Here is a 27,227-nt window from a genome sequence, read left to right as displayed (position 1 = left end):
ATGCTCACTTTCTGTGGCAGTCAAATTATTAATAGCACGTACACTTGGAAGTATTCAATTCGTGTTCCGTAGCTGGTTGCCTGCCTGGTGCGCTAAATGCCTCGATGAGATCTTCGTTCACGTCGATTGATGAGACCAACTCATGACCTTTCAGATAGGTCAGTCCCCAATTGGATATGCAGCGCTTCCCAGTGCGGACAGTCTTGCCCTTGCTGTCTCTGGTCCTGGCATGTCTTCCCGCGGGTATCTATGCAGCCATCACGGGCGCGAGCGTGTCTCCCGCGTCGTTGAATGCAGGCGCCGTTAGCGACGTCACGGTTTCGTTCACAGTCTCAGTGGGTGTTCAAGTGGGCAACTCGGTACTGGTAGATTTTCCCACAGGCTTCCAGATCCCAAGCGACACGACTGTAGCAGTGCAGACGGCAGGGAGCTCGACGACGCTATCGGTTGCAGCTGTGTCAACGGCGCAGATATCGGTGCTGGTAGAGGGTGCCACGATCTCAGCGGATGCTGCCTTCAGTTTTACAATTGCAAATGTCAGGAACGTGGGAGCTCAGACGACAGGCGATTTTACAATCTCCACTTACGACGACAGCAATATCCTTCTGGAAACAGACAGTGCTGTACCCGGTGTTGCAATTTCGTCAACAACGCTGGGAGACGCTGATGTAGCACCTGTGAGCCCGGACGCGGGTGTGGTGGGCAAGGCTACTGTGACGTTCAGGAGTGCCATCGGACTACCCGTTGGCAGCTTGGTCAAGATCACGTTTCCGAGTGACTTCCACGTTGCATCCACGGCATTGTCAGATGCCTCCAATATTGATGGCACCGTCACTGTGTCTGGTTCCGATGTGATTGTTGAGGTTGTCACCTCTGCAGTGGTTGCAGGCACTGTCGTGGCGTTCAAGTTGGACGGCGTCACGAATCCAAGTGCTAGGACGACGGGTGCATTCATGGTGGCGACGATGGACAGCTCGTTGAAACTCTTTCAGCAGTCGGATGTGATTGCTGGTATACCGATATCGTCAACAACACTGGCTGGGGCTGATGTGGTTCCTGTAAGCCTGAGCGCGGGTGTGGTGGGCAAGGCTACTGTGACGTTCAGGAGTGCCGTCGGACTACCCGTTGGCAGCTTGGTCAAGATCACGTTTCCGAGTGACTTCCACGTTGCATCCACGGCATTGTCAGATGCCTCCAATATTGATGGCACCGTCACTGTGTCTGGTTCCGATGTGATTGTTGAGGTTGTCACCTCTGCAGTGGTTGCAGGCACTGTCGTGGCGTTCAAGTTGGACGGCGTCACGAATCCAAGTGCTAGGACGACGGGTACATTCATGGTGGCGACGATGGACACGTGGTTGTTTTTGTATGAAGAATCGGATCCGATCGACGGCGTGGCAATAGTGAGTCCGCCGCTGTCGCCCGCCGTTGTGAAGATTGATTGTTTGAATGGAGGCGTGGTAGGCACAGCTACTGTTTCATTCACGAGCGCCGTCGAACTGCCCGTGGGCAGTTTGGTCAAGGTAACCTTTCCGAGTGACTTCCAGATTGCATCTACAGCACTGTCGGACGTCTCCAACATTGATGGCAGCAGCGCTGTGCAGGTGACCGGCTCCGTCGTAACTATCACAATCGCCAGTACTGCAGTTGTGGCAAACGCTGTTGTGTCGCTCAAACTGGATGGTGTAACGAATCCAGGCGCCAAGACAACAGGCACATTTGCCGTGGAGACGATGGACAGCTCCTTGCTACTATTTCAACAATCGGGCCTGATCGCCGCAGTAACGATTAAGAGCACAGCACTGGCTGACGCGACCGTGATACCAGACACCTTGGAAGCGGGCGTGGTAGACACGGCAACAGTGACATTCACAAGCTCTGTAGGTCTGCCCGTAGGCAGCTTGGTGAAGATAACGTTCCCGAGAGACTTCTCGGTGGCAGCAACCACGATCTCAGCCACCTCAAGCATCGACAGCAGCAGCGTTATCAACACATCAGGCTCCGTCGTGACGGTGACGATCTCCAATACTGCAGTGGCGATAGGCGCCAGTGTATCGTTCAAGTTGGACGGATTGACGAATCCAGGCGCAACAACGACTGGCACATTTGCTGTGGCGACAACAGACAGCTCGTCGAAGGTGTTTGAGCAGGCCACCGCGATTAGTGGGGTGACAATTGACAAGACGACGCTGGTGGGTGCAGCCGTGAAATTAGATAGTTTGGACGCAGGAGTGGTGGGCAAGGCAGCTGTCTCGTTCGCTAATGCTGTCGGACTGCCCGTGGGTAGTTTCGTCAAGGTGGCGTTCCCAGATGACTTCCAGGTCGCATCCACGGCGCTGTCAGATACCTCTAATATTGAAGGCACCGTCACGATGTCCGGGTCCGAAGTGATCATCACAATCACCAGCAATGCAGTCGCGAAAAGCGCCGTGGTATCGTTCAAACTGGACGGTGTGACGAATCCAGGCGCCAAAACGACGGATACATTCGTGATTGCGACGATGGACAGCTCGTCAAACGTTTTCCAGCAGTCAGACCCGATCGCTGCAGCAACAATCAAAAGCACAACGTTAGCCGGCGTTTCCGTTCAAGTGGATAGCAACATTGCTGGCGTGGAGTCAATTTATGATGTCTCCTTTGAGATGAAAGCCGCTATACCTGTGGGTGGATATTTCGTTCTGACTGTGCCAAGCGACTATATTCTGTCCGGAAGCATTACGCTCGTAGATCCGACGTTGCCAGGCGTGTGGGATGGGACGATTAACGGCCAAGGGATCAAATTCAAGGCCTTGTCGTTGTACGCTGCTGGCCAGCATAGTATTCAAGTCAAGTTTCTCCAAAACCCAGGTATGGTTTGTGGTGTTACGGGTGTGCTAACCATAATAAACCTTCTCGCCTGTCGTTTTACTTCGCGTAGGTACATCGACTACCGGATCATTCACGTTGTCCACGACCGACGCGAGAGAGTTTCCTATTGAAAACGCAGACTGCGGAGGTGTACAAATTGTACCGGGCTTAATCACGAATGCTGTGCTCACGCCACAGTTGGCGCATCCTGGAATCGTTTCGCGAGTTGATGTTTCTTTCACTGCGTCCGCGGGGCTTGCAGAGGGGAGTCATTTAAATATTTATCTTCCTGCAGGTGACTACGATGCGGCGGTGCCGATTTTATCAGTTGTGGTTGCAACTCCGGCGGGGATTAGTGCTACGGCCTCGTGGAAGAGTTCGGACACAGCAATCCTGGTTTCGTTCACAAGTCCAATCACAGTTGCGCATGGTGCTGCTGTTGCTCTACAAGTGACGGCTTTGGAAATGCCACAGTCGATTCGCGCTTCATCGACTGCGGGAACGATGGAGAGTTGGAATGCCGAGGGGCTGCAACTGGACAAATCGAATACGTTGTCGTTGAGCGCCCTCACTGCTGTTACGGGCCTTCCTTGCACGTGGGCAACGGAGACGCCTAATCCAGGCATCACGTCGAACGTGCTTGTTACTTTCAAAACGAATGGTATGATCCCAGTGGGTGGCAAAATTGTCTTGACGCTGCCAGCATCCGACTTTTACGCAGACTCCGTTGGAAATACGCCCTCTGTCGTGTTCAAGAATCCCAGTACGGTTGTTGTAGCTACGTCTATATGGGACAAAGCGTCGAACACTCTCGAGGTTGTGACTTCAGGCGATTCGATCCCAGCTTACACAACTGGCGTCCAAGTGAAGATTCTGAAGCTTGACACGCCAATGTCTGTTCGGACAGCGTCGAGATTACCAGCCTCGTTAACGACGTTGGATCCTCTTGGCATTGAAATTGACGGGCCCAGTGTGCTTCAGCTGGACGCTATCACGGCAGGATTTATACTAGGCAGTCGCGTTTGGACTGCAGCAAATGCCGTACCAGGAGTTACCAGCGTCCAGACTGTCGACTTTTTCATCACTGGGAGAATGGATCCAGGAGGGAAATTTGAGTTTACGCTCCCAGATTCCCAATGGTCAATGGCAGCGACGACGGTTGCTACATTCATTGCGCCAGCACTTGGTGCAGTCGGGTCGGTGGTGTGGAATGAGCCTACACGAATGATGACCGTGACATTGACCGGAACTACGTCGATTCCAGCATATACTGGTGTGACGCTGACCATTGAAGACGTCACAAATCCGCCCAAAGAGACCGGAATCAACAACGCTTATCTCACGACTAGAGCCGCAGATGATAGTATCATTGATGGACCCGACACGGTCTCAGTAATGACTATTTCGCGGGGAGCATTGGTTGGGGCGAAGACGTGGACTGCTGTCACATCGGCAAGTGCAAGCGTGAAAAGCGATCAACTTCTACGCTTTACCTTGAGCGGCGCGCTACCAAGTGGCAGTATTATCCTCGCTACACTACCCACAGGTGGGTGGCGAATGGTGGACAGTACGTCGGTCTCAGTATCGTTTTCACTACCCGCCACTGGAGTAACTGTTCAATCGGCAACGTGGTTTGCTTCGACGTACAAGCTGCAACTTGTTACAAGTGGCGACCTTGTTGAAGGTGCCTCTGTGGAGCTGCTTGTGAAAGACATGATCAATCCGTTTTCAAGTTCAGCTGCAAGTGTGTGCACAGTCACAACGATGCTGGCTGACTTGGGGGTCGTTGATGAATCCAAGGATATCGTCGTGAACCCGGTAGTAAGCGAGGCATTGCCAACAGAAGGATCCTGGACATCGACCAAATCTACCCCAGGCGTCCTGTCTACTCAGACCCTCACGTTCACCACTGGAGGAAAGCTGGAGCCAGATGCGAAGTTTTGTATCACAGGCGATGTCTGGACGCTCATGGCGTCGACTTCCGCTTCGATGACACTGGCCGGGAGTGGCCAACCCTCTTTACTAAAACTGACATTCGACAGCAGAACTCTCTGCATGCAGACTCCTGTGGGGGTTGACTATGTCACGGACGTTACCATTGTCTTGACTGACATCCTATCGCCTCAGTCGGTGCGCCTTGATCGGACAGAACCGTTGCTTATTCACAGTCACCTCGGAGGTGATGTCAACACGGGATCGATTCGACTTAATGCAGTCACCGAAGGAGCGTTGACGGGCCCGTTAACGTGGAAAACGCTGTTTTTCAGCCCTGGACCGGTTGCTGGCCTTAAGACGTCTGCCAATCTTGCTCTGCGAACAACAGGGCAGATTGACGCCGGTGGGTACATCAAGGTTGAGCTCCCATCCGAGTGGGTTATGGCGTCTACGTGCACGGCAACTTTTGTTCGACCGTCAGTTCTGGGTCAGGCTTCGTGCAGCCAGAACCAGATCAGCATCCGTTTGCAGGACAGTCTGAACGAGGCCACCGACCTAGACATTTTGTTCGTGGGGGTATACAACCCGCCTACGGTGATGCCTGAAGGGACAGCCTCGTCTTGGACGATTGCCACGGACGGAGGGAAGATCGACGAAAGCAACAGCATTACGACAGGCGCCATCCTGTGCGCTGTGACGGGGGTCACAAACTCTGGCGACCATCTCGTGGCGGTTGTTGGTGCTGCCAAAACGTTTGCCTTCGACGGGTCTGCTTTGGCTCAAGGCGACGTGATTAAGTTCGTAGATGCAAGCACTACGAGCGACGCAAACTGTGGGGTGTCAACTACGGGCCAATCCGACGTTGGTGGCATTGGTGTAAAGTTCCTCAGTGCGAGTCAAGACGTCACCCTGAAGTTCACGCAGTCCTCACCTGATGGACAGCCATTCGCTATTTGCTACAAGTTCGGAGAGAACCCATTCAAACTGTACCCGGCGCTCAGTATCGCTGTCAAAGAAGTAAAGTCCGTCACTGCTGCCGTGGGCTCTTCCAACATAGCAGTGGTAGATTTTGTGAAAACCTGGATTTTTGGTGGCAACGGGATTGTGGCTGGCGACCAAGTGCGTTGGATTGATCTGGATGTGGTGGAAAGCGCGGCGTATGTCTCGACTCCGCCTGACTGCCTCGACACGTCGACACTAGCAAAGCTATCTGCCCCGAACTCGGGGACTTTGAACGCACCTGAAGACGACTACACGCGCATTGTGGGGGTGGGCGCTGCGACGTCGTATGCGTTTTCTGTAGAAAGCAGTGGGAAGACCTATTGTCTTTGCTACAAGTTCGGCAGCGAGCCTTTCAAGGTCTACCCATTGGTGAAGGTGGAGGTGAACCACCTCCGCTCGATTGAGGCTACATCCACAGGAAGCGACACGGTCGTAGTGGTGAACGCTCCGAAAACATTCATCTTCTTTGGTGATGGCGTATCTTCGAACGACCGACTGTACTTTGTCGAGAAAGGGAGCGTGTCTTCCTGCACCGACAGCAACAATGACCCTACGTTACAACTGACGCACTTTGTGGACGAGCAAGTACGAAGCACGTTGTTTATCTCTAGTGACCTCGTTACTGGGGTCAACTTTGAAGCCTCTGCTGCAGGAATGACGGTGGTGCCATGCTATCAGTTTGGACTTGAGCCGTATCAGCTGTATCCTGAGATTCGTTTAACGGTTAAGATGATCACGAAGTACACTGGGACCTTGGGGTCTCCTAAGTTGGCGGTGGTTGACGTTCCTGAGCCACTTACATTCCTTGGGTACGGCCTGAGTGGAGGTGACAAAGTGCGATGGATACTACGAGGCGAAGAAGACTGCGAGAGCAGTCTGGCGTCGTTAACGCAGCCGACTACACTGGAATTTGTGGACACTATCACGCTGGATAGCAATAATGCGGGGCTTTTCACCTTTGCGAGCACCCAGAGCGACTTCAATCCGGCACTGTGCTACAAATTTGGTGAGGAAAATTTCGTGCTGTATCCCGACATTTCTATAGGCATCGGGACAATTCGAGGCAAGGCAACGCTCACAGGGGCCACAGATGTCGCAGTGGTTGGGTCCCGAAAGGTGCTCACCCTCTTGGGGACGAACCTTGCGGAGGGCGACCGCGTGGGCTGGACGGCGGTGCTCGACTCAGGTACCCCTTGTTCAAAATTAAGTGTACTCATTGCAAACCCACTGAACACGGACAACGATTATCTCTCGTATCTCACCAGCACGGACACCTTCGGGGTCGCTATGGCATCGCTGAGCTCTGGTAAGCGCGTGTACCTGTGCTACGGCTTCGGCCAGGAACCGTTCAAGTTGTTTCCTGACCTTTATCTGAATGTGAAGAGTGTGACGAATATGCGTGCACTTGTTTCGAGTCCCAGCGTTGCCGTTGCTGGCGCTATCAAGACCTTTTTGTTCGACGGAGACGGAGTGGCAACGGGAGATTTCGCAAAGTTTGTGTCTAGTGACAGCCAAGATTGTTCCGTACCTGGCGTCTCTCTCCTGAATATCATCAAGGAGTTTGATGACTACGATGAGATGGCCATGTACCTGTATGAGATTGGGGATAGCACCACCACGGGAAGCTTTCAAGTGAGCTCGGACAAGAGCTCGGCCGGGCTGGACCGCGTTCTTTGCTATCGTTTTGGAGCGGAGCCATTCGCATACTACGAACACTTCCATATCGACGTGAAGGCGATCTGGGGCTTGCTTCGAACGGATAAAACTGGGGGCGGTCAGGATAATGTGATGGTGGTGGACGAACCGAAGCAAATGACCATCGACGGAATCGGGATGAGCGTAAAGGATGCATTAAAGTTTGTCCTTGCTGCTACTCATAGCGGAGATGCGGATTGTGTGGATCTACCGGCCCAAGGTCAAAATAACGGGCGGCTCCAGGTGAACGCGGATCTTACTGTGTGGCTCCCCTTTGAATTTGGCTCGGAGGGAGGCACATGGGCGCTCTGCTACAAGTTCGACGATGAGCCCTATCGACTGTATCCTTCTGTAGCTGTGACAGTGAAAGAAATCACAGCACTACTGGACTACACTTTCCAAGACATTGAGGGCTTGGGGGGAGTAGCTACAATTGGGCATCGCAAGGAATGGAACCCGGTGGGGTCAGGCATCCAGCAGGGCGATACTGTTAAGATTGTCACCCAAAGCGTGACGTCCAGCTCCGATTGCGGGAAAGGAGGTGCCAACGCTGCTTCCGGGACGTCAGTTATGACTGTCGGGTCAAAGTTAATGTTTTCAGGGATTATTTCAGCGTACCCGGCCTCCACCAGCGACGTGTACCATTTGTGCTACCAGTTCCAGGACGAGCCGTTCACGTACCTTCGTGGGTTTACGCTAACCACGTACGGCATCACCAACTTGGACCGTTCCGTTGTGCTACTGAGTGCGACGACAACAGCTCAAATTACGGGCTTTCGCATCTCTGACACGGACGAGATGGGCTGGACAACGAGCTCCACAGATTGCAGTACAATGCTCGGACGCACTCAAGTGTCTGGGTCGAAAGGAAACGTTTTCTTCAAAGACAGCTACACTCTTCTGTACTTCTGCTACAGTTTCGATCGTCAGCCATTCGACGTCTTCAAAACGGTGACCCTCGCGGTAGTTAAAGCGGAGATTTGGTCTCCGCAGACGGTGTCGATCATCGCGGACCAAACGGCAGCGATTGCTGTCTCTGGAACATTTGGAATTACGCAGGGCACCGACCAGATCGCGTGGGTTCCGTCGGATGTCGTCGAGTGCTCCCCCGACGCTGTTGCGCAGTACGCGGGGGTCATGCAAACGTCTGTAGCAAGCGTGGCAAAGTCCCAGTCAATCATACCGCGCGCCGGAGGGGCTTCGTTCAACGCGAAATACGTGGCGCCAAGCAGCGCGAGCGGGATGACAGCGACGGACAGCTTTTCAACCTGGAAGTTGTGCTATCGCTTCGGCACCACGCCGAGCTACCTCATGTTTGGAGACGTGCTGTGCACGGTGCTAAACATCGTCCAGGTGCTGCTGATCTCGCAAGACCCAACGAGCTCGGGGGCTGTGCTGAAATTCGAGTTTGATGGTATCGGCATGCAAGATTTCGACGCGGCCAAGTGGGTCGATGCGTCGGCGGCGTCCACAGATGAACACTGCAGCAGTTTACCTGCGGTCGGGGGCAGTAAAATCCGAGACGTCGTGAACTCTCGGGCCACCTTCACGTTCGTAGAGGAAAGTACCGCGATGGCGCTGTGCTACCGCTTTCTTGGCCATGCGTTCAAATTGTACGCCAACATCCCGATCCAGAGCTCGGTCAAGACCACTGCAAGTAGCGAACAGAGCTCGACTGGTGCCATCTTGACGAGCTACGACGAGGAAGCCGTCGCGGCGGCCAGCGACCAATTCACTGCCAGCCGAGAGATCGCGACGATATCGCTGACACTCGACAAAGACATTGGCGAGATTCCGGCTGGCTCGAACGCTGAAAGGGACTTCAAGGCGTCCTTCGTGGCAACGCTGGCGACGTCGCTGGGTATTGATCCATCGCGGATCCAGATCACGGGGTTGGTGGCAGGCTCAGTCGTGGTGAACTTTCAACTGTTAGCCTCTGCCAATCCTGCTGACCCTTCGGTTAGTGAGGCAGTGCAAGACCTACACACTCAGCTCACAGACACAAGGAGCAAGCTACTCAGCACCAACACAGTCGTCGTAAAGAACGCAGCGACAGCGCTTAGTGTCACATTGGCAACGCCGCCACTGCCAGCCGCCTCACCCGTGGCAATTCAAGCTCTCGGGTACCAGTCGAACGGACTCTTTTCGTTCGTGAGAAGCATCTACAGCGTCACGGAGAAATCGTCCAAGCTTACGATCCCAATCGTCAGACTTCAAGGCACTGCCTCGGCCCTGTCTATCAAGGTGCAAGTTCAAACGACAGGGACCTCGGCGATCTACGGGGACAACTACGCTTTCCCGCCGCCAGCAACGTTCGATGGCAGTTTAAAGCTGCTGTACCTGACTTTCAAGATCGGTCAGGCGCTGCAGACCGTCGAGCTCGACATACTGGACGACAACGTCAAAGGAGTCCATTTCAAGACTCTGTCGCTTGCTCTGCTGAACCCCCAGACGGCTGGAGCGACGCTAGGCTCCACCAAAGAGACTGTCGTTCGCATCTATGACTACGACGAAGGTGTATCACTGGCGAACTCGAGTTTTACGACCAACTCGGCGGACCTGACCGACCAGCAGCATCTTCAGCACGGCTGGCAGGTCGTTGGCAACGGAGCGAGTCCGCTACGCGTCGATGGGAATGGCTTGTTTGCGGTTGACGATGTGCTCGGTGAGGCTGAATACAACCAGAAGTGCGACCTTGCAGCCCCCACTGGAGTCTGCTCGTATTCTTGTGAGCTTGGTGGTGGACTCACCTCCGCACTCGGACTTGAGGCGGCTTACAATGTGTTGGCTCTCGACGGAGACGACTATGTGGCCAGCATGAACGCGATTAGCGCCTTCCCTTCGGAAGCTTTGACGGTGTCACTGTGGGTGAAGACGACGCAGACGGATCCTGCTGCTTGCCTCTACTCGTACGCCGCGACAGCACCAGCCGTACCATTGGCACTTTGCAATCCTTCCAATCTCCAGCTCTTCATCGACGCGGAGAGCGATGTCAGCGGGCTGTCCACATTCGTGAACGTGAGCGATAATGCGTGGCACTTTCTTGCAGTCACGTGGACTTCTGCGGATGGCCGAGTGCGCGTTTTCGACAACGGCATGCTGGTGTTCGACGGAGGCCCGTATCGAGAGGGGAAGGCCCTTCAGGCCACCGGTTTCTTGGTGGTTGGCCACTTGGTGCTCTCCAGTACGTCGAAGGCTCCGTGTACGGTTGCGGTGGAAGCTGCTACAGCCAGCACTGGCACCAGTTCCCTCCTCACGGAAGTCACGGAAGACGTGAGGTGTAACGTGGTCACAGGCAGCGGGTTCAAGGGCCAAGTCCAGCATGTTCACGTTTGGTCACGAGTTCTTGCGCGCTCAGAGCTCCTCGGAGAGCTCGCGTGGCCACTTCGGGTTGCCAGCAACGGGTTAGTGCTCGGGTGGAACTTCGCCACGTCTTTCTTGCTACGGCAGGGCCGAGTAGTGAACGATCTGTCGATGCAGGGCCAAGAGCAGAAGAATCTCGGTGTACTGCACTGCAGCAGCCAGAACCTCTCCTCGCTGCAGTTGGCGTCGACTCCAGAGCCGAACACTTCTAGCACTGGTGTCGACAGGTGTCTACTTCGTGGCGAGGTGCCCCGACTCGACGCCACCTTCCCTTGTGGCCCAGTATTCGCCAACGTCTGGCACTTCTCGGCGCCTGCCGCATTCACCACCAAGTTGGCAGCTGCGTACGGGGGTCGTTTGCAGTTCCGTTTGCTCGCGCCAAGTTTCAACGGATCCCCGCGTCCTCGGCGCGGCCAAGTGGCCATCTTCGGCAAAAACGCTGATGGGATAGCGACTCAAATGTCCGTCGCGCTGGGCTCCTTCGATCTGCCCTCAGCCTCGCGCTGGACGTACTACTCGGTGGTGTTGCGCGAAGATTTTGGATGGATCACGGAGCCGGACGGGGCTTCGATAACTGCTGCAGCGTTCAAAGCTGTGCTTGGTGGCGCGACGAGACTCTGGATCCGAGGCGATATATGGGGATACGATCCCACTGGAGCCGGCCAAGAGGTTGTTTATCTCAACGACGTTGTGCTGTTAGCACGGTAACGCTCGACGCTAGGAACTCGGCACGTTATGAAGCTCTAGAGAAGCAAGTTTATTTACTGTTGGGAAGCAGGCAACGGCCCACGCAAATCACGCACTACATAAACGTCCACACACGCCACAGTTGCCGTCTGCTTCGTTGCTTGGGTGTTTGTCTTTGAAGGTTTTAGTGACGGCGACGGACCTTGCAACCAGAAGTGCTGGTCGTCGGTGCGTCCGTGGAGGTCTCGGTAGTGTCGCTCTCCGAGCTCGCACCCGTAGAGGATGTGGACGTCGCCTCCGTAGATCCGGTGGTCGAGGCGGCAGGAGCTTCGGTGGTCTCATCGACAGCTTCGCTACCCGTGTCGCTTCCAGCAGAAGTCTCCGACGAGGCAGCCGCGGTCGTAGCAGTAGGAGTGGCCGTCGTGGTTGCCGGAGCGTCAGTGGTCGTGGTTGTCGGCGCATCGGTGGCCGGAGCGTCGGTGGTCGTGGTTGTCGGAGCGTCGGTGGCCGGAGCGTCAGTGGTCGTGGTTGTCGGAGCGTCGGTGGTCGTGGCGGACTCGCTCGAGCTGCTCGTCGTCGTCGTACTTGAGCTGGAGGCAGTGGAGCCGAGGTCGCTGGGGATACTGTCCTCGACCGACACGCCGTTGAAGGACAACACGTCCTGCTTGCCGGCCACCATGGCAACTGCGCTGCCGTCGTCGGACAGCGTGAGCTGACCGAAGTGGAACTCATAGTCGGTCGGGACGGCGCTGGTGTAGGTCTCCGTCTTGGTGAGCGCGAGAGCTTCGTCGCCCTCGCTGAAGTACAGAGCCAACTCGCCCGAAGACACGGCGATGCCAAAGTTGTACCACGTCTCGATCTGGAAGTCGGTGGACCAGCGGGTCTCGGTGCTGCCGCCCGTGTACCACACGAGCTGCACGGGGTCCACGGACGCGTCGATGCGGATCTCGAACAGGTGCGACTCTGGAAAGACGACCTGCCACGAGTACAGGTTCACGTACGCCTCCTCCTTCATGAGGCTCACGCGGAAGAAGGTGGTGCCCGCCGTGTTGCCCGCCACGTCCTGCACGAGCTCCGACCGGCGGAAGTTGGTCTGGCCGCCGAAAATGGCCTCCGAGTCCACGGCGAGCGTGGCGACGCCCGTGTCGTCGTTGAAGGCGGGCGAGCGACCGGCCTTGGTGATGGTCGCCCACTGGTTGGGGCTCACAGTGCCGTTCTGGCGGTTGGTCAGGATGTGCGTTAGGTACTCGTCCGTGAGTGTGGCCACCGTCAGGGCCTGGAAGCGGCCGTCCCAGGGCAGCGCCTGGTCGTCTGCGGCGCTGACTCCGGACGACAGCAACGCGGCCAGGAGCGCCACGCCGGGCGCGAGGATAGAGCTGATGCGGGCCATTGTTGCTGGAGACTGGAAGAGATTGAGGCGCGCTTGGGTAAAAGCTGCAATGGCAATAACCAGGATCGGCACCTGGACCAGGTGAGACCGGCACAGGTAAAGTACTTGCACTGCTGTTCCTGGCCAGCAGCTGGTGGGAGGCGATATACTGAGATCAAGATGTTTTAGCCGCTAGCAGGGTAAATGGCGATCAGTTTTGAAAACCAGCGACAGCAACTCGCGAGCAAAGCCGACCAGGTGATGCAATTCGCAACGATTCGATGCATTCGGCTTCCATCGCTGGGAACGAGCCCTTCGGTGATGCCAGCTATACATGTACTCCCTTTAATTGAGGCGGGTGGCTGCTTGGGACAGCAATGCAGTCGTCACCGAAGTCCAAAACTCAAGATCGGCAAGCCCTCCAGCGACGCCATGGAGCACGTGCTCGCGTTCGGAATGGAAGCGTGCATTTGGGCAAATAACTCGCTGTTGAGGTCGTGTCCTCCATGTGCACGCCAGGACGTCGTTGAGCAACACAAAGTGAGGCGCTAGGAAGATACTTGCCAGTTTGGAAAAGCGGCCAGCATCAGGAGACACCCGGACAGGTCACATTCGTAACGTTGAGTGCCAGCTCGCACTGATTTGGAAATCGTCACGTTGCTTGGAAGAACGGGCCCTGTCAGCGCCGCCCTCAACGTCTCCGAGCAGCGCGGTCTTGGCGCTGTACTGTAGATGGCATTACCGTCCACGCCGATGGGCGCATTGTCATCTTCGCCGTTGTAACCTTGAGGGCGCGTTTGGTACTGGGTGGAGGAGACGCGGGGTTACTGTCCTCGCCTTCTTTAAAGAAACGATGTCAGGTGTACTTGTTGGTGCTAGTGTCGACGGTCAAGCTGTACCAGCGTCCACACCTGGCGATGGACGTCGACTCGACAAGCAGGGCGCATTTGGGTAAAGGTGGAAATGCGTTGAAGCTTCAGAGTTAAGCAGCTGAGAGCGAAACTTCAAAACGTCGTCGTCTTTCTTCAAGCCTGGGCAATCTTCTCAGACATACCGGTAGGCATCGTAAACAAGATATTACCAAGCAGCTTGTCGATTATTCCCATGAGTGCGGAAATTTCAACGTGTGAGGCTTGCCGTAGCTTGTATCCAATGTCCTGGAAATGAATGAGGACCGGACCGTATTATGTATTCCTTGTCGATGGTCGATCAGTAAATGTACACCAACAGTATGGATACGCACAGTAAACCGCTAACGTTATGAGCTCTATTGGCATTTCCATGGCACACTTCTCCTCAACCCGTGCTGCCAAAAAAAAACTTCCATCGCGTTTTGGTATTCAAGCAAGGACTCGGTCAACGCCCAACTGGTGCGAGAAAATCCTTGTACAGATGAAAAGTTGAGATCGTCGAGATAAGTTAGTGAGTATGTCAAGTGCTAAGTTAATGAGTACAAGTAGAGAGGCATAGAACCAGAGAACTGAAAGCGTACCCCTCGCTATCTTCAGCTTTGCCCAAGATGCTGGCGCCGAGATTTAGCGAGTCCGCCAACAGAAGTTGACAAAAGGGCATTGCTGCAACGTCCAGCGGGAAAGATAGCATAGCGTGAATGGCATTGTCGACGACATTTTACACAGAAAGCGGTAAGCGTTCACGTGGTCACCACAACAACGACAAAATGAGTTGAATTGGCTTGCTTTACGGTACTACTTCGAAGTAGTACAGCAGTACATTGGCGCAACCAGCATGCCTCTCTTACTGACGGTCGTTAAAAGTGAACGACCGAGCTTCGCCCGCGGTGCTCGCCGAACTACTGCCAGCAACAACACTGATACCGCCCTCCGAGGGAGCCGGAGTCGGGGCACCAGCGTTGATCGCAGTCGCCTCCGCCGAAATGCCGTTGAACAACACCACATCCTGCTTCGCATTCATCACCGGGTCGGGGCCACTAGTACTCGTCAGCAGGCCAATGTGGAAGTCGTCCAGGGTGAGAATTGATCCTTGCAAGTCACTCTTGACGTTGAACGTTAGCTCGTCCTGACCTGTGCTAGTGTAAAACTCCACCACTGTGCTGGCACCATCCGCCGACTTCTCCACACCGACGCCGAAATTGTACCAGGTGCCGGGCACGAATTCGGTCGACCACTTCGCGACAGTCGTGCCATTGTTTCGATAGTACATCATGGGCGGGTTTGCAGACGCGTCGACACCGATGTCGAAGATACCTGAGCCGATGAAGACCAGGTGCCAGTCGTGGGCGTTTAGAAACGCCTCTGCCTTCATCAGACTGGCACGGTAGAACGTTGTGCCGTCGGTATTGACCTCGATGCGCTGGAATAAGTCCGACCGACGTGTGTTGGTGTTGGTATTGAAGATGGCGTTGCCGTCCACGCCGATCGCCAGCGCGCCATCATCGTCGTTGTAGCCTTCGGGGCGGGCCTGGTACTGCATGGTGATGTAGTCGGCTGGATTGCCGCTGCTGCCGCCATTGCGTTGGATGAAGTAGGGGATCTGGTACTTGTTGGTCAGCGTGTCGACTGTCAAGTTGAACGCGCGACCGTCCCAAGGCAAAGCGTTGGAGCCTGGGGTGGCAGCAGCTACGAGCGACGGTGACACGAGTGCCGCAAGCCCGAGAATGGCGGAGAAAATCTGCATGGTAAGTCTTGCGCGGAAGGAAGCAAATTGCAGAATGGGAGCTGCGACCTTAGCTGCTGATGAATACAGCGTGCTTCGAAGTACAATGTCCTACGCTCACGTACGCTCCTTCGTCATCAGTGATTGGTTTTACATTTCTTTAGTACGTGGGGGGCAGATGGAGAGTCGGAATGTGATCGGCACTCACTCAATTGGATCGCAATCAACCGCAACGCTCAGCAGTCTGCGATGTCAACAGCAAGTACGTGACCACTTCTCTAGGTAGTCGGGTTGCAGTGGCGAGTTCTTTATTGGGGCTGCAGTGAGGGCACTGTCCTGGATTTCAAGGCCGATGTAAGAAGGTACCAAGGAAATCTGGCCAACTCGCAAAAAGCAGAAGCTACAAAATAAAAAAGTAATCCACAACTTCCTCTACCAGCGACGAAGCTTGAAAGCGTCTGTCGGTGGCCGGCGTCCACAGACCGCCAACCTTTCACTCTACCTTTCCGGCGAACAGCGCAAGATCAGCAAGCGCAGAAATGGATAACAAGGTGAACGAACATCAAAACGCAATCGAACAGAAGACATTTATTTCAACAAGGGCCAGCCTTGTACATCATCCCAGCGAAATCAAGATGAACAGCGCTACATACGCACTTACTTACGGGCGCAGCCGTCCGAGCTCTTGACGATGCCCTGCTTGGTCGCGGTCGAGGGGGTCTCCGCCTGGGTGACCGGGGCCTCGGTGGTCTCCGTCGAAGAAGAAGACGAAGACGAAGCTTCTGAAGCGACCGAGCCGGCGGTGGAGACAGCGCCAGTAACGGAGGAGGTCGCGGCCGTCACCACGTCAGCCTCCACGGAAACGCCGTTGTACGAGACGGTGTCCGGCTTGGCGTTCATCTTGGGCTCGCTGCCGTCGTCCGACAGGGTCAGGAGACCGTAGTGGAACTCGTACGTGGAGGGGAACTCCGTCACCACTTCGTGCGTGGCCTCGAGCGCGAGGTCCTTGTCGCCCTCGCTCGTGTAGAACTCGAGCACGGAGCCGTTGCCCGACGAGGCGGCGGCCACACCGATGCCGAAGTTGTACCACGTGCCGGGCACGAACTCGGTCTCCCACTTGGCGTCCCACGTGCCGTTGTTGAGGTAGATGATCTTGGCGGGGCTGGCCGTGGCGTCCACGCGGATCTCGAAGATGTGCGACTCCGGGAAGATCATCTGCCACGCGTACGGGTTGAGGAAGGCCTCCTCCTTCATGACGCTGGTGCGGAAGAAGGTCGTGCCCTTGGTGTTGGCGGCGATGTTCTGCACGAGCTCCGAGCGACGGAAGTTGGTCTGCGTCTTGAAGATGGCCGTGGCGTCCACCGAAACGTCGATCACGCCCGTGTCGCCGTTGAAGGCAGGCGAGCGTCCATCCTTGGTGACGCTCACGTAGTCGGACGCCTTGCCGTCCGTGCCGTTGTTGCGCATGGTGAGGATGTGCGTCAGGTACTTGTCCGTCAGCGTGTCGACGGTCAGGTCGTATCCGCGGCCGTCCCAAGGCAGCGGCTCGTCCGCCGCGGCGGCGGAGCCCACGAGGTAGGAAGACGCGAGCGCCGCCATGCCGAAAATTGCCGATGAGAGAACCATGGTGCTGTGAACGAGAGCTGAAAGGCGGAGGTGCGTCGCTGCGAGCCGATTGTAAAATGGCCAACCAAGTCGTTCGGGCGGTGGCGCTGCCGGCGCTGGGAAAGGTGGGGACAGTTCCGAGCCACAGGCTGGGCATGTCAACACGCTGTGGGGTCCGGATTTGCCACGCTCCAGCGTCGAGCTCATTCGCCAACGCCGCGCTCCTGCCATTTCTTTGCCGGCTTCCGATCTCCATCTGAGTGCACACGAGTTCGCCAGAGCCAGACCTTCGGCTAATGAAGGCACCGAAGCGAGAGACTTGGAGGTGCTTGCACTCGAGTCGGATTTGCCGTCCGTAAACAAATCGGCGAGGATACCAGGACGAGGCGACGATCGATGGGCTCAGCTCAAGCTGGGCACGAAAGCCTCACCTCACTGCCTCACTTTTGCAGACGGTAGGATACACTGGTCGGGGATGGCGAGCGTCGCGCTGCAAGCCTTGAAGTGTCGTACATCATGTGTGGGTGAGTGGATTTCAACTTGCATCGGATGGGGACGGAGAAGCGAGCGTGGCGCCTTCAACTCCTGTAATCCCCCGGGACGCGTTGATCTCTTGGTACCGGCCTGCGACGATCGAATTCCGCTTCGTGCGTCGTACATGTACTTCACATACCAACGTGTGTGCTGTACAGTAATGCTGACCACGTAACGCGATGGCGAAGGAAACCTTTGCAGGCAGAAGACGTTTGGGAACCACGAATTCGCGTGCCATACCCACAACGCCTTTGCAATGATTGGATCTTCCGACAACCAGCGATTGCATTCGCTCACATTCTGGAGTGCAATTGCGGGCAAGCGTCGCAGATAGCCCTTCAAGCACTTCTCTCTCTTGCTCGGTGAGCCCGGTAGTAATGCTTTTGCTGCGGGTGGCTTCATCGATACGACATTTGACGCCACGAACGAGCCCAATGCCAATGTAAGTCATGAGGCTGCACTTGCCTGCCTCCATGCACAGCCACACTTGCCTCTCCTCAGTAAAGGAGGCATGGCAATCATTGCCAGGCAATGACGCTTCTTCAACGCGACGACGCCGACATGCAAAGCCACGACGGCAGCGCCGTAAACTCCGTCAAGACTAATCACCCTGACGAAGGTGTTGCAGTCTGCCGACTACGGTCCGTTGCGCTGCACGCGACCGCAGCCAAAGCCTAGGAATGATGTGTGTCCTGCTACAAGCGGGAAAAGAGTAAAATGTACGTCATATTACGGTCGTAGCTGTGAAAATGAGTAGAACGAGAACTATCGATCCTCGCTACATGTTGCTTGTCGTTCGCAGCACGCGCTGGGGGCATGGGGTCTTGACGGGCTTGCAGACTGCAACGGGTGGGCACGGGGCTCGGATGCACTGCACTTGCTCGACCTGGCAGGTGTAGCCCGAGGAGCAGCGAACAGTGGCGCACGGGGTGAGGCAGTACTGGGAGTTGTCCGCCGAGTTGATCATGCACTTCTCGTCCTTGGAGCATTTCTTGGTGCACACTGGCTCAGGAGGCTCGGTCTCCACGGGCACGCAGGTCGGAACGGGGTTGCAGGGCGTAGTGATGCATTGGACTTGCTGCAGCTTGCACGTCTTGCCCTTGACGCACGCGAGGTTGCACACTGCAGCATCCTGTGCTCCATCAGTCGTGCCCGACGCAAGCGCCACCAGCAACACGGTAAGAGCCACAACAATGCGCATTTCAATAGTCTGGGGAATCACGTCGGGGGATCACGTTGCTGAGAGGAGGCGGATTGAGAAGTGGTTGTCCCCATGCCGCAGGCTGGAGGCTTGCAGGTGCGCACCCGTTGGTCACGCACGAACAGCAAAACGGTCCAGCGCCGACAAGGCGCTCGCATATGCGAACGCAACCAGCAGTCGGGTAAGACATGCGAGCCTTTACCGTTGCTGTAGTACCGCTCTGAAAACCGCTGAGTCAGGTACATGTGGTTCTCAAAAGCTCAACGACTTCAACGTGTATTATTTTCCACCTCAAGGTTGGTTTCTTTTAGCTGCAGTGCGTGCTGGATGTGCTGGTGCACTCCGCCACGGGCGGGCATGGGGCCCTGATGCACTGCACCTCTTGGAGCTCGCAGGTGGTCCCCTCGGGGCACCGACCCTCAGCGCACACGTCAGCGCAGTACTCACTGCCATCGGCGTCGTAAATCCGGCACTCCTGGAACTCGCCGCACTTCATCGCGCACTCGGAACCGCTTGACGAGCTCTCGGAGCTGGCGACGCACGTTTGAATTGGGGGGCACGGGGCGCGGACGCAGGTCACCGTTTGAAGCACGCAGGTTTGTCCTGGCTGGCAGGCTAGCGTGCAGCTCTTATCACTGGCGGCGATTGCTGGGAGCGCCACCAACAGTAGCTCGAGCAACGCCACAGTAGTCTGGGTCACTTGCATTGTTCTGGAGTCTGTGGACGGTTTGAAATCGAGGAATGAAGAGAAACTGCCACGCCTTCTAGGGAAAGGCTTTTCCTGCTTTTTTCCACCGCGAGTTCCTCGCCACCAGCTTGCTTCACCCAGCTACATCGCCACACCCAGGTACATGTCTAAGCAATGGCGTGTAAGTAGTGAAGTTTATTGTTGGTTATCGAAACTCCGCATTGAAGGGAGCTCACCCGCTGGATAGGGACTGACTTTCGCTGTCAAAGTCTCGACCGACACCCAGTCACGCCGACCTAGTGCAATCTCAATCTTTTTCAGACGTTTGATCATGGTCTTCATTTGCAGGGGCTTAGCCGGCAAAGTCCAGCTACCTGCGCTTTCTGACCGGCCGGTGTTTGCCTTCAGTACTGCCAGTTGTTGCAGCACTAGAAGCACCATCGCGCTCTGTTGCAGCAGCTCGTTTGTCATGCCCTGCAACGTTGCAGCGTGGCACACGAGCTCTTGCTGCTTCTCGTGGCATTCCTCACTCCGCCGCTTTTGCACTCGCTCGTGTTTCTTCATCAGCTTTTCGCGGATAATCAGCACCTTGAGCACCTTCACGCTCGCGTCCAGAACCTCGTCGTACTTTTCCCGGTGGTGGCGCTTCTCGAGCTCCCATTTGGCTTGGTCGTACTCGAACTGCTCATGGTCGCACGCGACTTGCTGCAAAACGTCCTGCATACGACTCTCGAGCAGTTCTAGTTTCTGTCGGTGGATCTGCACAGTCTCGCAGTGTACTACATTTGTACGAAACGTATCTCGTTGGTTGTGCTGGGCTTCGCACTCCTCCAGCAGCATATTCAACCGAGTCTCCGTTTCGTGAGTGCGTTGTGTTTGATCTGCCAGCGCTGCCTCGCAACGCAAAGCGTAGAGCTCTGCTGATTTTGCTCGAGCCGCTAGATCTAGGACCTGGCGCTGAAGGGTTTCGTCGTGGTAGCCAGCTCCATCTGTCTCTGTTGCTGCGCTGCAGGACTCCGGGCGGACGCTTGCTGCCGTAACTACTTGCAATTGAGATGACAGGGTTGTTACCTGCCTCTGCAGTGATTCGATCAAGCTCTGTGCGCTCCCAAGATTTCGTGAAAGACTGCTGGCGTAGTCTTCATCAACCACTATTTGCACATCACCAAGAAAATTAGCGCGATGTCCTTCTGAGCCCGAAAGCAAACTTACTCTGTTGCATGTTGGCCTCATGGGCCAGTCGCTCTAGCTCTGATCTATGCGAAGCCTCCCCAGCTTTCATTCGCGCGATGCAGTCCTCTTCAAAATGTGTAAATCCATCCACAAGTTCCTGCTTCTCGATGATATTCTGCTCTCGACACGAAATCAGTGTGTCTTCCCATTGAATTACAAGTTCTTCGACCTTGCCCGGCGCCAGCTGAAACACGGCTGCATTATTATCTCTCTCCAGAGACCCCCCTGTAGCCGCTTCCGCCGTGCGTACCAACAACTCCGCAGCTTCTGGCGACACAAAGTCCGCGATAATGTCTGTGATATCGTGGATCGTTCGGACGAGCGTCTCTCGAACCGCCCGATTCTCGCGCGCCTGCTTCTCCACATCTCGCTGCATCCAGTCCAGCGCTTTGCGCATCTCCTTCTCCACTGAGTCCACAGCCACCTGATCACCGCCCACTGCCTCACCAGCTCTCACCTCCTCCTTCTTCTCCGCTACACTCACAAACACAACGTCAGTCCCCACTCACTCCCTCCCTCAAATCGTTCGTATCTTCGTACGCGACTGTGGACCCGACGCGAGCGACGTCCCATTGGACGCCACATCCTCTTCTGAACTGTGCTGCTCCCAATCGATCGTTTCTTCGTCATCGCTGATGGCCTCAACCTCCCCACGTTCCGGTGTCAGCAGGACTGTTGGCGCCAGTCGCCATGCTTTCCCCCCACCAGACGCAACATCGTCCCCCGACTTCCGCCTGTTCCTGGCGCTGCGGATGGCAACCTGTAGCTGCTCGGCAGCCTGCTGCAGGCGCTGGGAGACTACGGGGTCAGCTCGCATCGTTGGCAAATAGATCAATAATGCCGCCCAAGGGACGCGGGCGTTGCTGATTGGTTGTTACGTTGAAGCGTTAAACCCTTGTAAACATGATACTAGCTCACAAAGCCGATACGCTGGCTTCTTTGTTCCTATTGGCCCATTTCGGTACAAGCAATATGTCGTCGGAGCTGCTTGAGCGCGTGGGGAAATGGGCGGCCGAGACGCCCACCAAGGTCCGTTCTCGCTCTTCTGTGGATATACAAGTAGCCAAGACACACAAGCACATGTGTGTGAAATTGCGACGCCCAACGCTCACTCGGAGCCGCAGAAATCGTGTTTAAAGTAGATTGTATGTTGCTGATATGGTGGTATTTGTGTTTTCTCGTTGTTTGCTGTTGTAGACGATGCTGTCGTTCGCCGACGACAAGGGAGTCGTGACAGCCTCGCTCACTTGCGCGGTATACAGCTCTTCTCGCGCTCGGGGGCTCCTTACAAACGAGTAACGACCGCGATAACCATCTTCTAACTGATATTTTGCACTTTGGACACTTTCAGGAGCTCAACAAGCGCGTGCAGAATCTCGCAGGAATTCTCATCGCCACAACGCAGCAGCACAATATAAAAGGGTTCGCTGGAAAATGCTGCTTTGGTCGAAATGGAGCAGGTCTTGATCAATTTTGGCTCTTTTTGACTCTTTAGACTCGGGTTGAAGCAGGGAGACCGCGTGCTGCTCGTGTACCCGCCAGGACTGGACTTTATAGTGTCCTTCCTGGCCTGCTTAAAAGCAGGGGTGGTTGCGGTGCCTGTGTACCCGCCGGACCCGCGTAAGATGAAGAAGGACATCAGCATGTTCGTGTCAGTGGTGCAGAACTGCCAGGCCAAGACGGCGCTGACGTGCGCGATGTACTACAACGTCAAGAAGATTTCGGCTATCAAGGACAAGTTCACGTTCTCGGGCGCGGCTCAATGGCCGGAGCATTTGTCCTGGGTCGTTACAGACGATTTGGTAGACGCCAAGGGGGTCGACTGGCTTACTCAGTCGCCTTCGGCTGATAGCACGGCGTTTTTGCAGTACACTTCGGGGTCTACGTCGGCGCCGAAAGGAGTGGTGCTCTCGCATGGCAATCTGAACCACAACCTGCGCACTATCAGCTCTGCTCTTCACGCCGGACGAGACACGGTTGTGGTGTCGTGGCTGCCACAGTACCACGACATGGGGCTCATCGGTGCATACCTTGGTACGATCTTCAATGGAGGGACAGGCGTGTACCTGTCGCCCTTCAGCTTCATCCGAGATCCGTGCCTCTGGCTGCGCCTCGTGTCTAAGCATCGTGCTACGCACCTGCAGGCACCCAACTTTGCCTACTCGCTGCTTGCGAGGAAGTCCGACCGACTTACGGCTGGGTTGGCTAGTGGAGAGCACGTTGATCTCTCAAGCGTGCGGCATATGATCAATGGTGCTGAGCCCATTCAAGGGGAGGCCATCGACAACTTCTATCGTGCGTTCTCGCCCTTCGGACTACCTGATGGAGTTGTGAAGCCCACTTACGGTCTTGCAGAGCACACTGTGTACGTCTGTGGCGGCGGCCAGCAGCGACTGTGGGTGGATAAGCAAGCTTTGGAACGCGACCGTATCTTCCGCGTTCTTGAGAAGGCAAGCGCAGCAGGACTGGTGAAGGAAATGATCGGCTGCGGTGTGCCTTCCCACAAAGACTACGGCATTGATGTTCGCATAGTTGACGCGGAAACAGGAGCGGAGAAGCCTGAAGGTGAGACCGGTGAGGTCTGGATTTCTAGCTCATCGAAGGCGCAGGGCTACTACGGCGACGAAATGCGCGAGTTGTCGGCCGAGGCTTTCCAGGCTCAGGTGGTAGGTGATACCGAAGGGAAGACCTTTCTGAAGACGGGCGATTTGGGCGTGATATACAACCAAGAGCTCTTTATCTGCGGCCGCATCAAGGACTTGGTCATCATTCGCGGACGCAACCATTACCCACAGGACCTGGAGGCGACTGCCGAGACTCACGAAGAACTACGACCAGGGTGCTGCGCGGCGTTCTCGTACGGTGGCGACGACGGGGACGAAAAGCTGGCGATCGTGGCGGAGCTGCGTGACCCTGGGATGACCAGTAAAGCGAGCCTTTGTGGGAAGATCCGCAGCGCAATCGCTCGTGAACACGGTGTCAAGGTGACTCTCGTGGTACTGCTGGCCCCACGCTCGATCCCGAAAACCACAAGCGGCAAGATCTCGCGATCGCGATGCAGAAAAGCTCTCGAAGACAACAAGTTGGAGGAGCTCTACCGCAATGAGGATATGATCGCCGATATCCCCGTGGAGGACGATGGGGGCGACGAAGCTGTGGCAGGCGAGACGATGGACAGAACCGTCAATGGTCCTCGTGTTGCTCCCACGGACGGAGGCGCCGCAAAGTCCAATTTGCCGTCGGTGATCACTGGCGTGCCACCTGAGCAGGTGCACGCGTTCTTGGTCAACGAACTCGCGCGTACTCTCGGTGTCGAGCCTGCGCAAGTCAACATCAACGCACCTCTGCAGGAGCTGGGTCTGGACTCGATGGCGTTGACACAGCTGCAAGGCGTGATTGCGCAGAAGTACCAGGTGCACGTCCAGGAGGAACTGCTGTACGGCGAGTCGACCACACTGGCCAGTTTGCACGCTGGGCTGTGCGGCGGTGCATCCGCTAGCCGGACAGGATCCAGCGCTGCCGGTGCTCCGAAGCAAAAGCTCTTCTGCGGCTGCATTGCGTGCTAGGAATGACGAAGACGGGTATCTCACCCGAAACTACCCCTTCCACTTGATAACATGCCGCTTAGTCAGACTGCAACAGGTATACCGTCGACAGATAACAAACGCTAAGAAGATGTGTTTATTACAATGACGCAAAGAACTGAGCTACAGAAGTCACGCAACCGACTGGGGATGAATGGTTTCGTGACGCTTACACTCAGTCGACGTACTCGAAAGAAGTCGAAGACGGCGGCAGTGCGAGTGTACCCTTCTCCTCCACGCTCTCAGGCGGCTGCATCTGGTTGATGTAACGCTGCTGCTGCGCGGGGTGTACCTGGCCACCGTACACTTGCTGCTGCTCCATGATCTTCTTGCCCTCAATAAACATCGAGCGCAGCAGCGCCTGCTGTGCAGCAATCTGCTCCTCCATCTTTGTGAACGACGTCGGCAACGGCGTGATGTTCTGTACGTCTTCGGCCTCCTCCAGTAACACCACAGCATCACCAGCAGCAGGGTCGCGCTCGGCCTTGCGGGTCTTGATATCCGACACGGAGCTGCTGCCTCGGTCGCTCTGCGAGCTGATGCTTGTAGAGCCCCCCGAGGCATCCGAGTTGTGCCGTCGTCGGTCGCTAGATCCTTGCCGTCCATTACGAACGACACCGGCGCCAATGTCGAGGTTTCTGCTGCTACCTGCGGAAACAAGCGACTGTTCCTTGGAGCCATCTACAGGCTTCTCCCGGTTGATGGCCGAGAGGACCTTCGTAGACCAACCGGCGTACGAAATTCCCGACTTGTCCCCACTTGAACCGGTGGTCCCTCCTAGTGAACTCGTTGACGAAGATGAAGACGCGAACGAGTGATTCTGCTGCAGGGTTGGCTCTCGGTCAGCGGAGTGGTCCGAAACTGAGCCGCGAGCCGGCGGCACCTGGCCGTAGTACACCTCACTGGCTCGGGAGGCGTAAGACGACGGCACATTCTCAAACGCCTCATCCGGAGCGAGATCAATTCCTGCACTCCTCGCTGCAAGCGAGCTACGACGCTCCTGGCGGGCCTTATTAATACACTTGAGGCAGAATTTCTCCAGGCTGACAATGAAGCTGTTGCCCGTCTCCGGTAGCATTCCAGACGGCAGCTTGCTGGCCTGGATGCCAAGCTCGATGGTGCAGGCTCCGCACATGATCTCCGCACAGACGCGGCAGTGGTGACGAGACCGCAGCAGGTTGAAGCTCTTGAAGCACACCGAGCACGCCGGACGCTCGTTGTTAGGCACCCACGCCTTGTCTGTAATCATCCGGCCGCGCACGAGGAACTTGGCGTCGGCCGCCGTGGCGTGGTTGATGGTCACCGTGAACAGAGTGGACAGGATGCGGTTCGCGAGCCAGCTCGGAGTGTTGCGGTTGGCATCGAACCGGTCCTCCGAAATCATCGACACGTCCACTTTACCGCTGGACGGACCCATGCTGCGGAACAGCCAGACCCAGGTGCCTGTCGTCCGCGAGAAGCCAAAGTTGCGCTCGCTGCCGTCGCAGTCGGCCATGCTGATGCTCTGCTGGACCTTGACCAGCACCTTCTGTCCATTGGCGTCCTCCATGGTCTTGGACCACTCGACCACGAGCGTGTCGCGGCAGCTAAAGACCGAGTCCACCGAGCTCTGGTACGCGAGCCACTTGACGCCCATAAACTGGAACGGGTCGTCCGCCGTCGCCTTCTCGTGCACCTGTAGTACGGCTGAGTCCAGGAAGCTGTCCTGGTAGCAGTGGGCCATGTAGGCGCGCTGGTCGTCTGTGGACGCGCAGTGGACGGCGTACTCGAGCTCCTCCAGCGACGTGTCAAGCTTGGCACGCAGCATGGCCTTCCTCTGCAAGTTGCTGGCGTCTGCGGCCTCCTTTTGGCGGTAAATCACGCAGTTCTTTTTCTCTACTTGGGGTTTCCAGCTCTGGTTGCGGTACTGCGGACTCAGGCTCGGGTTGTCGAGCCACGTGGCCGTCGAGTTGACGTGTTGCTCTGCGATTCCCTGCAGCTTAAGCTTGAGCGCCTCAAACTGCTCGGCCGACACGTTGGACGACGGCAGGTGCTCATTGTCCAATGGGAAGCGGAAGCTGTCGCCCGAGTCCTTGACGCGGATGATACGCCCTGTGCGCATCCAGCTGGCGCCGCCGCGAGGCTGCTCCTCATCCTGCGAGGCCTTGAAGCCGATTCCCACACCCATGGGCACGGCCAGGCCTGATTGGCTGCTGGCGGAGCTGTGGCTGCCAATGCTGCCGGACGTGCCGGCGTAGGGCGCGCCCAGCGACGTCGTGATGGTCGAGTGCTGCGCCGCGATCGGCTGGAGGCCTCCAGGGGGCTGGAAAGCCGCGAACGTCGTGGAAGAATTCCGCTGGCCGCGCTGCAGCGACGAGGAAGAGCCATTGCTGGTGACGGACGACGCGTACGGCTCGCCCAGGCCGACGCTTGAGAGCACGGGGCCGCCGCCCAGCCGCGCGGCAGTGGGGCGCTTGGACGCCTTGGCGCCCGGCACTTGGAAGACGGTGAAGCCTACGCCGTTGCTCATGTGTGAAGGAGGCTCTGTATGGGGAGTGACTGGGTGATGCAGGCGGCCGGTTCCTCTGTGCGCCAAGGGCCAGATCTGTGCTAAAGGCAGCGGTAGAGGGAGCCAGCGGCGAGTAACACGATTGGTGCAAAAGCGGCCAATGGACGCTCGCGAGTGGTCAGAACCATCCCACACTCCAACCGCGCGACGCAACCTCTGCTATCAGTTGCTAAACATGGGAAAGTACGTCCGAGTCGGAAATGCGAAGGTAAAAGTCCTCCATGAACATATACCTTCTTGTACTTGCTCCACCTGTCCGACCGCTTTCGACAGGGGAAAGTGGCGACAGCGGATTTACCTCG

At 56.3% G+C, this 27,227-nt stretch overlaps 10 protein-coding genes across 10 annotated transcripts; 2 read left to right on the top strand and 8 right to left on the bottom strand.

Annotated features, from left to right (window-relative positions):
* Window positions 1-176: 176 nt before the first annotated feature.
* On the top strand, window positions 177-11,550 carry KRP23_8281 (uncharacterized protein; the record flags this gene model as incomplete). The annotated part of the gene is made up of 2 exons (XM_067893702.1): window positions 177-2,847; window positions 2,918-11,550. 2 exons carry the CDS (start codon window positions 177-179, stop codon window positions 11,548-11,550), a joined length of 11,304 nt encoding a protein of 3,767 aa, XP_067743206.1.
* Window positions 10,339-10,803, bottom strand: KRP23_8282 (uncharacterized protein; the record flags this gene model as incomplete). Its single annotated transcript, XM_067895885.1, has 1 exon — window positions 10,339-10,803. One exon carries the CDS (start codon window positions 10,801-10,803, stop codon window positions 10,339-10,341), a length of 465 nt encoding a protein of 154 aa, XP_067743207.1.
* A 163-nt stretch (window positions 11,551-11,713) lies between the features above and the next one.
* KRP23_8280 (uncharacterized protein) lies at window positions 11,714-12,919 on the bottom strand (the record flags this gene model as incomplete). The annotated part of the gene is made up of 1 exon (XM_067893701.1): window positions 11,714-12,919. One exon carries the CDS (start codon window positions 12,917-12,919, stop codon window positions 11,714-11,716), a length of 1,206 nt encoding a protein of 401 aa, XP_067743205.1.
* Window positions 12,920-14,653: 1,734 nt separating this feature from the next.
* On the bottom strand, window positions 14,654-15,553 carry KRP23_8279 (uncharacterized protein; the record flags this gene model as incomplete). The annotated part of the gene is made up of 1 exon (XM_067893699.1): window positions 14,654-15,553. The coding sequence occupies one exon, from the start codon at window positions 15,551-15,553 to the stop codon at window positions 14,654-14,656; it is 900 nt and encodes a 299-aa protein (XP_067743204.1).
* A 636-nt stretch (window positions 15,554-16,189) lies between these two features.
* Window positions 16,190-17,131, bottom strand: KRP23_8278 (uncharacterized protein; the record flags this gene model as incomplete). The annotated part of the gene is made up of 1 exon (XM_067893698.1): window positions 16,190-17,131. One exon carries the CDS (start codon window positions 17,129-17,131, stop codon window positions 16,190-16,192), a length of 942 nt encoding a protein of 313 aa, XP_067743203.1.
* Window positions 17,132-18,449: 1,318 nt separating this feature from the next.
* On the bottom strand, window positions 18,450-18,872 carry KRP23_8277 (uncharacterized protein; the record flags this gene model as incomplete). The annotated part of the gene is made up of 1 exon (XM_067893697.1): window positions 18,450-18,872. One exon carries the CDS (start codon window positions 18,870-18,872, stop codon window positions 18,450-18,452), a length of 423 nt encoding a protein of 140 aa, XP_067743202.1.
* A 307-nt stretch (window positions 18,873-19,179) lies between these two features.
* KRP23_8276 (uncharacterized protein) lies at window positions 19,180-19,578 on the bottom strand (the record flags this gene model as incomplete). The annotated part of the gene is made up of 1 exon (XM_067893696.1): window positions 19,180-19,578. One exon carries the CDS (start codon window positions 19,576-19,578, stop codon window positions 19,180-19,182), a length of 399 nt encoding a protein of 132 aa, XP_067743201.1.
* Window positions 19,579-19,755: 177 nt separating this feature from the next.
* KRP23_8275 (uncharacterized protein) lies at window positions 19,756-21,610 on the bottom strand (the record flags this gene model as incomplete). Its single annotated transcript, XM_067893695.1, has 3 exons — window positions 19,756-20,711; window positions 20,773-21,267; window positions 21,334-21,610. The coding sequence occupies 3 exons, from the start codon at window positions 21,608-21,610 to the stop codon at window positions 19,756-19,758; spliced, it is 1,728 nt and encodes a 575-aa protein (XP_067743200.1).
* Window positions 21,611-21,765: 155 nt separating this feature from the next.
* On the top strand, window positions 21,766-24,359 carry KRP23_8274 (Long-chain-fatty-acid--AMP ligase FadD32; the record flags this gene model as incomplete). Its single annotated transcript, XM_067893694.1, has 4 exons — window positions 21,766-21,822; window positions 21,991-22,047; window positions 22,145-22,215; window positions 22,289-24,359. The coding sequence occupies 4 exons, from the start codon at window positions 21,766-21,768 to the stop codon at window positions 24,357-24,359; spliced, it is 2,256 nt and encodes a 751-aa protein (XP_067743199.1).
* A 193-nt stretch (window positions 24,360-24,552) lies between these two features.
* On the bottom strand, window positions 24,553-26,886 carry KRP23_8273 (uncharacterized protein; the record flags this gene model as incomplete). Its single annotated transcript, XM_067893693.1, has 1 exon — window positions 24,553-26,886. The coding sequence occupies one exon, from the start codon at window positions 26,884-26,886 to the stop codon at window positions 24,553-24,555; it is 2,334 nt and encodes a 777-aa protein (XP_067743198.1).
* Window positions 26,887-27,227: the final 341 nt, after the last annotated feature.

Source organism: Phytophthora ramorum, assembly GCF_020800215.1.
Source record: "Phytophthora ramorum isolate Pr-102 chromosome Unknown Phyram_PR-102_s0007, whole genome shotgun sequence".
In the NCBI taxonomy this organism is placed as follows: Eukaryota; Oomycota; class Peronosporomycetes; order Peronosporales; family Peronosporaceae; genus Phytophthora; species Phytophthora ramorum.
The sequence above is the reverse complement of the archived record's forward strand: the minus strand, read 5'-3'. Positions and strand labels throughout refer to the sequence as shown.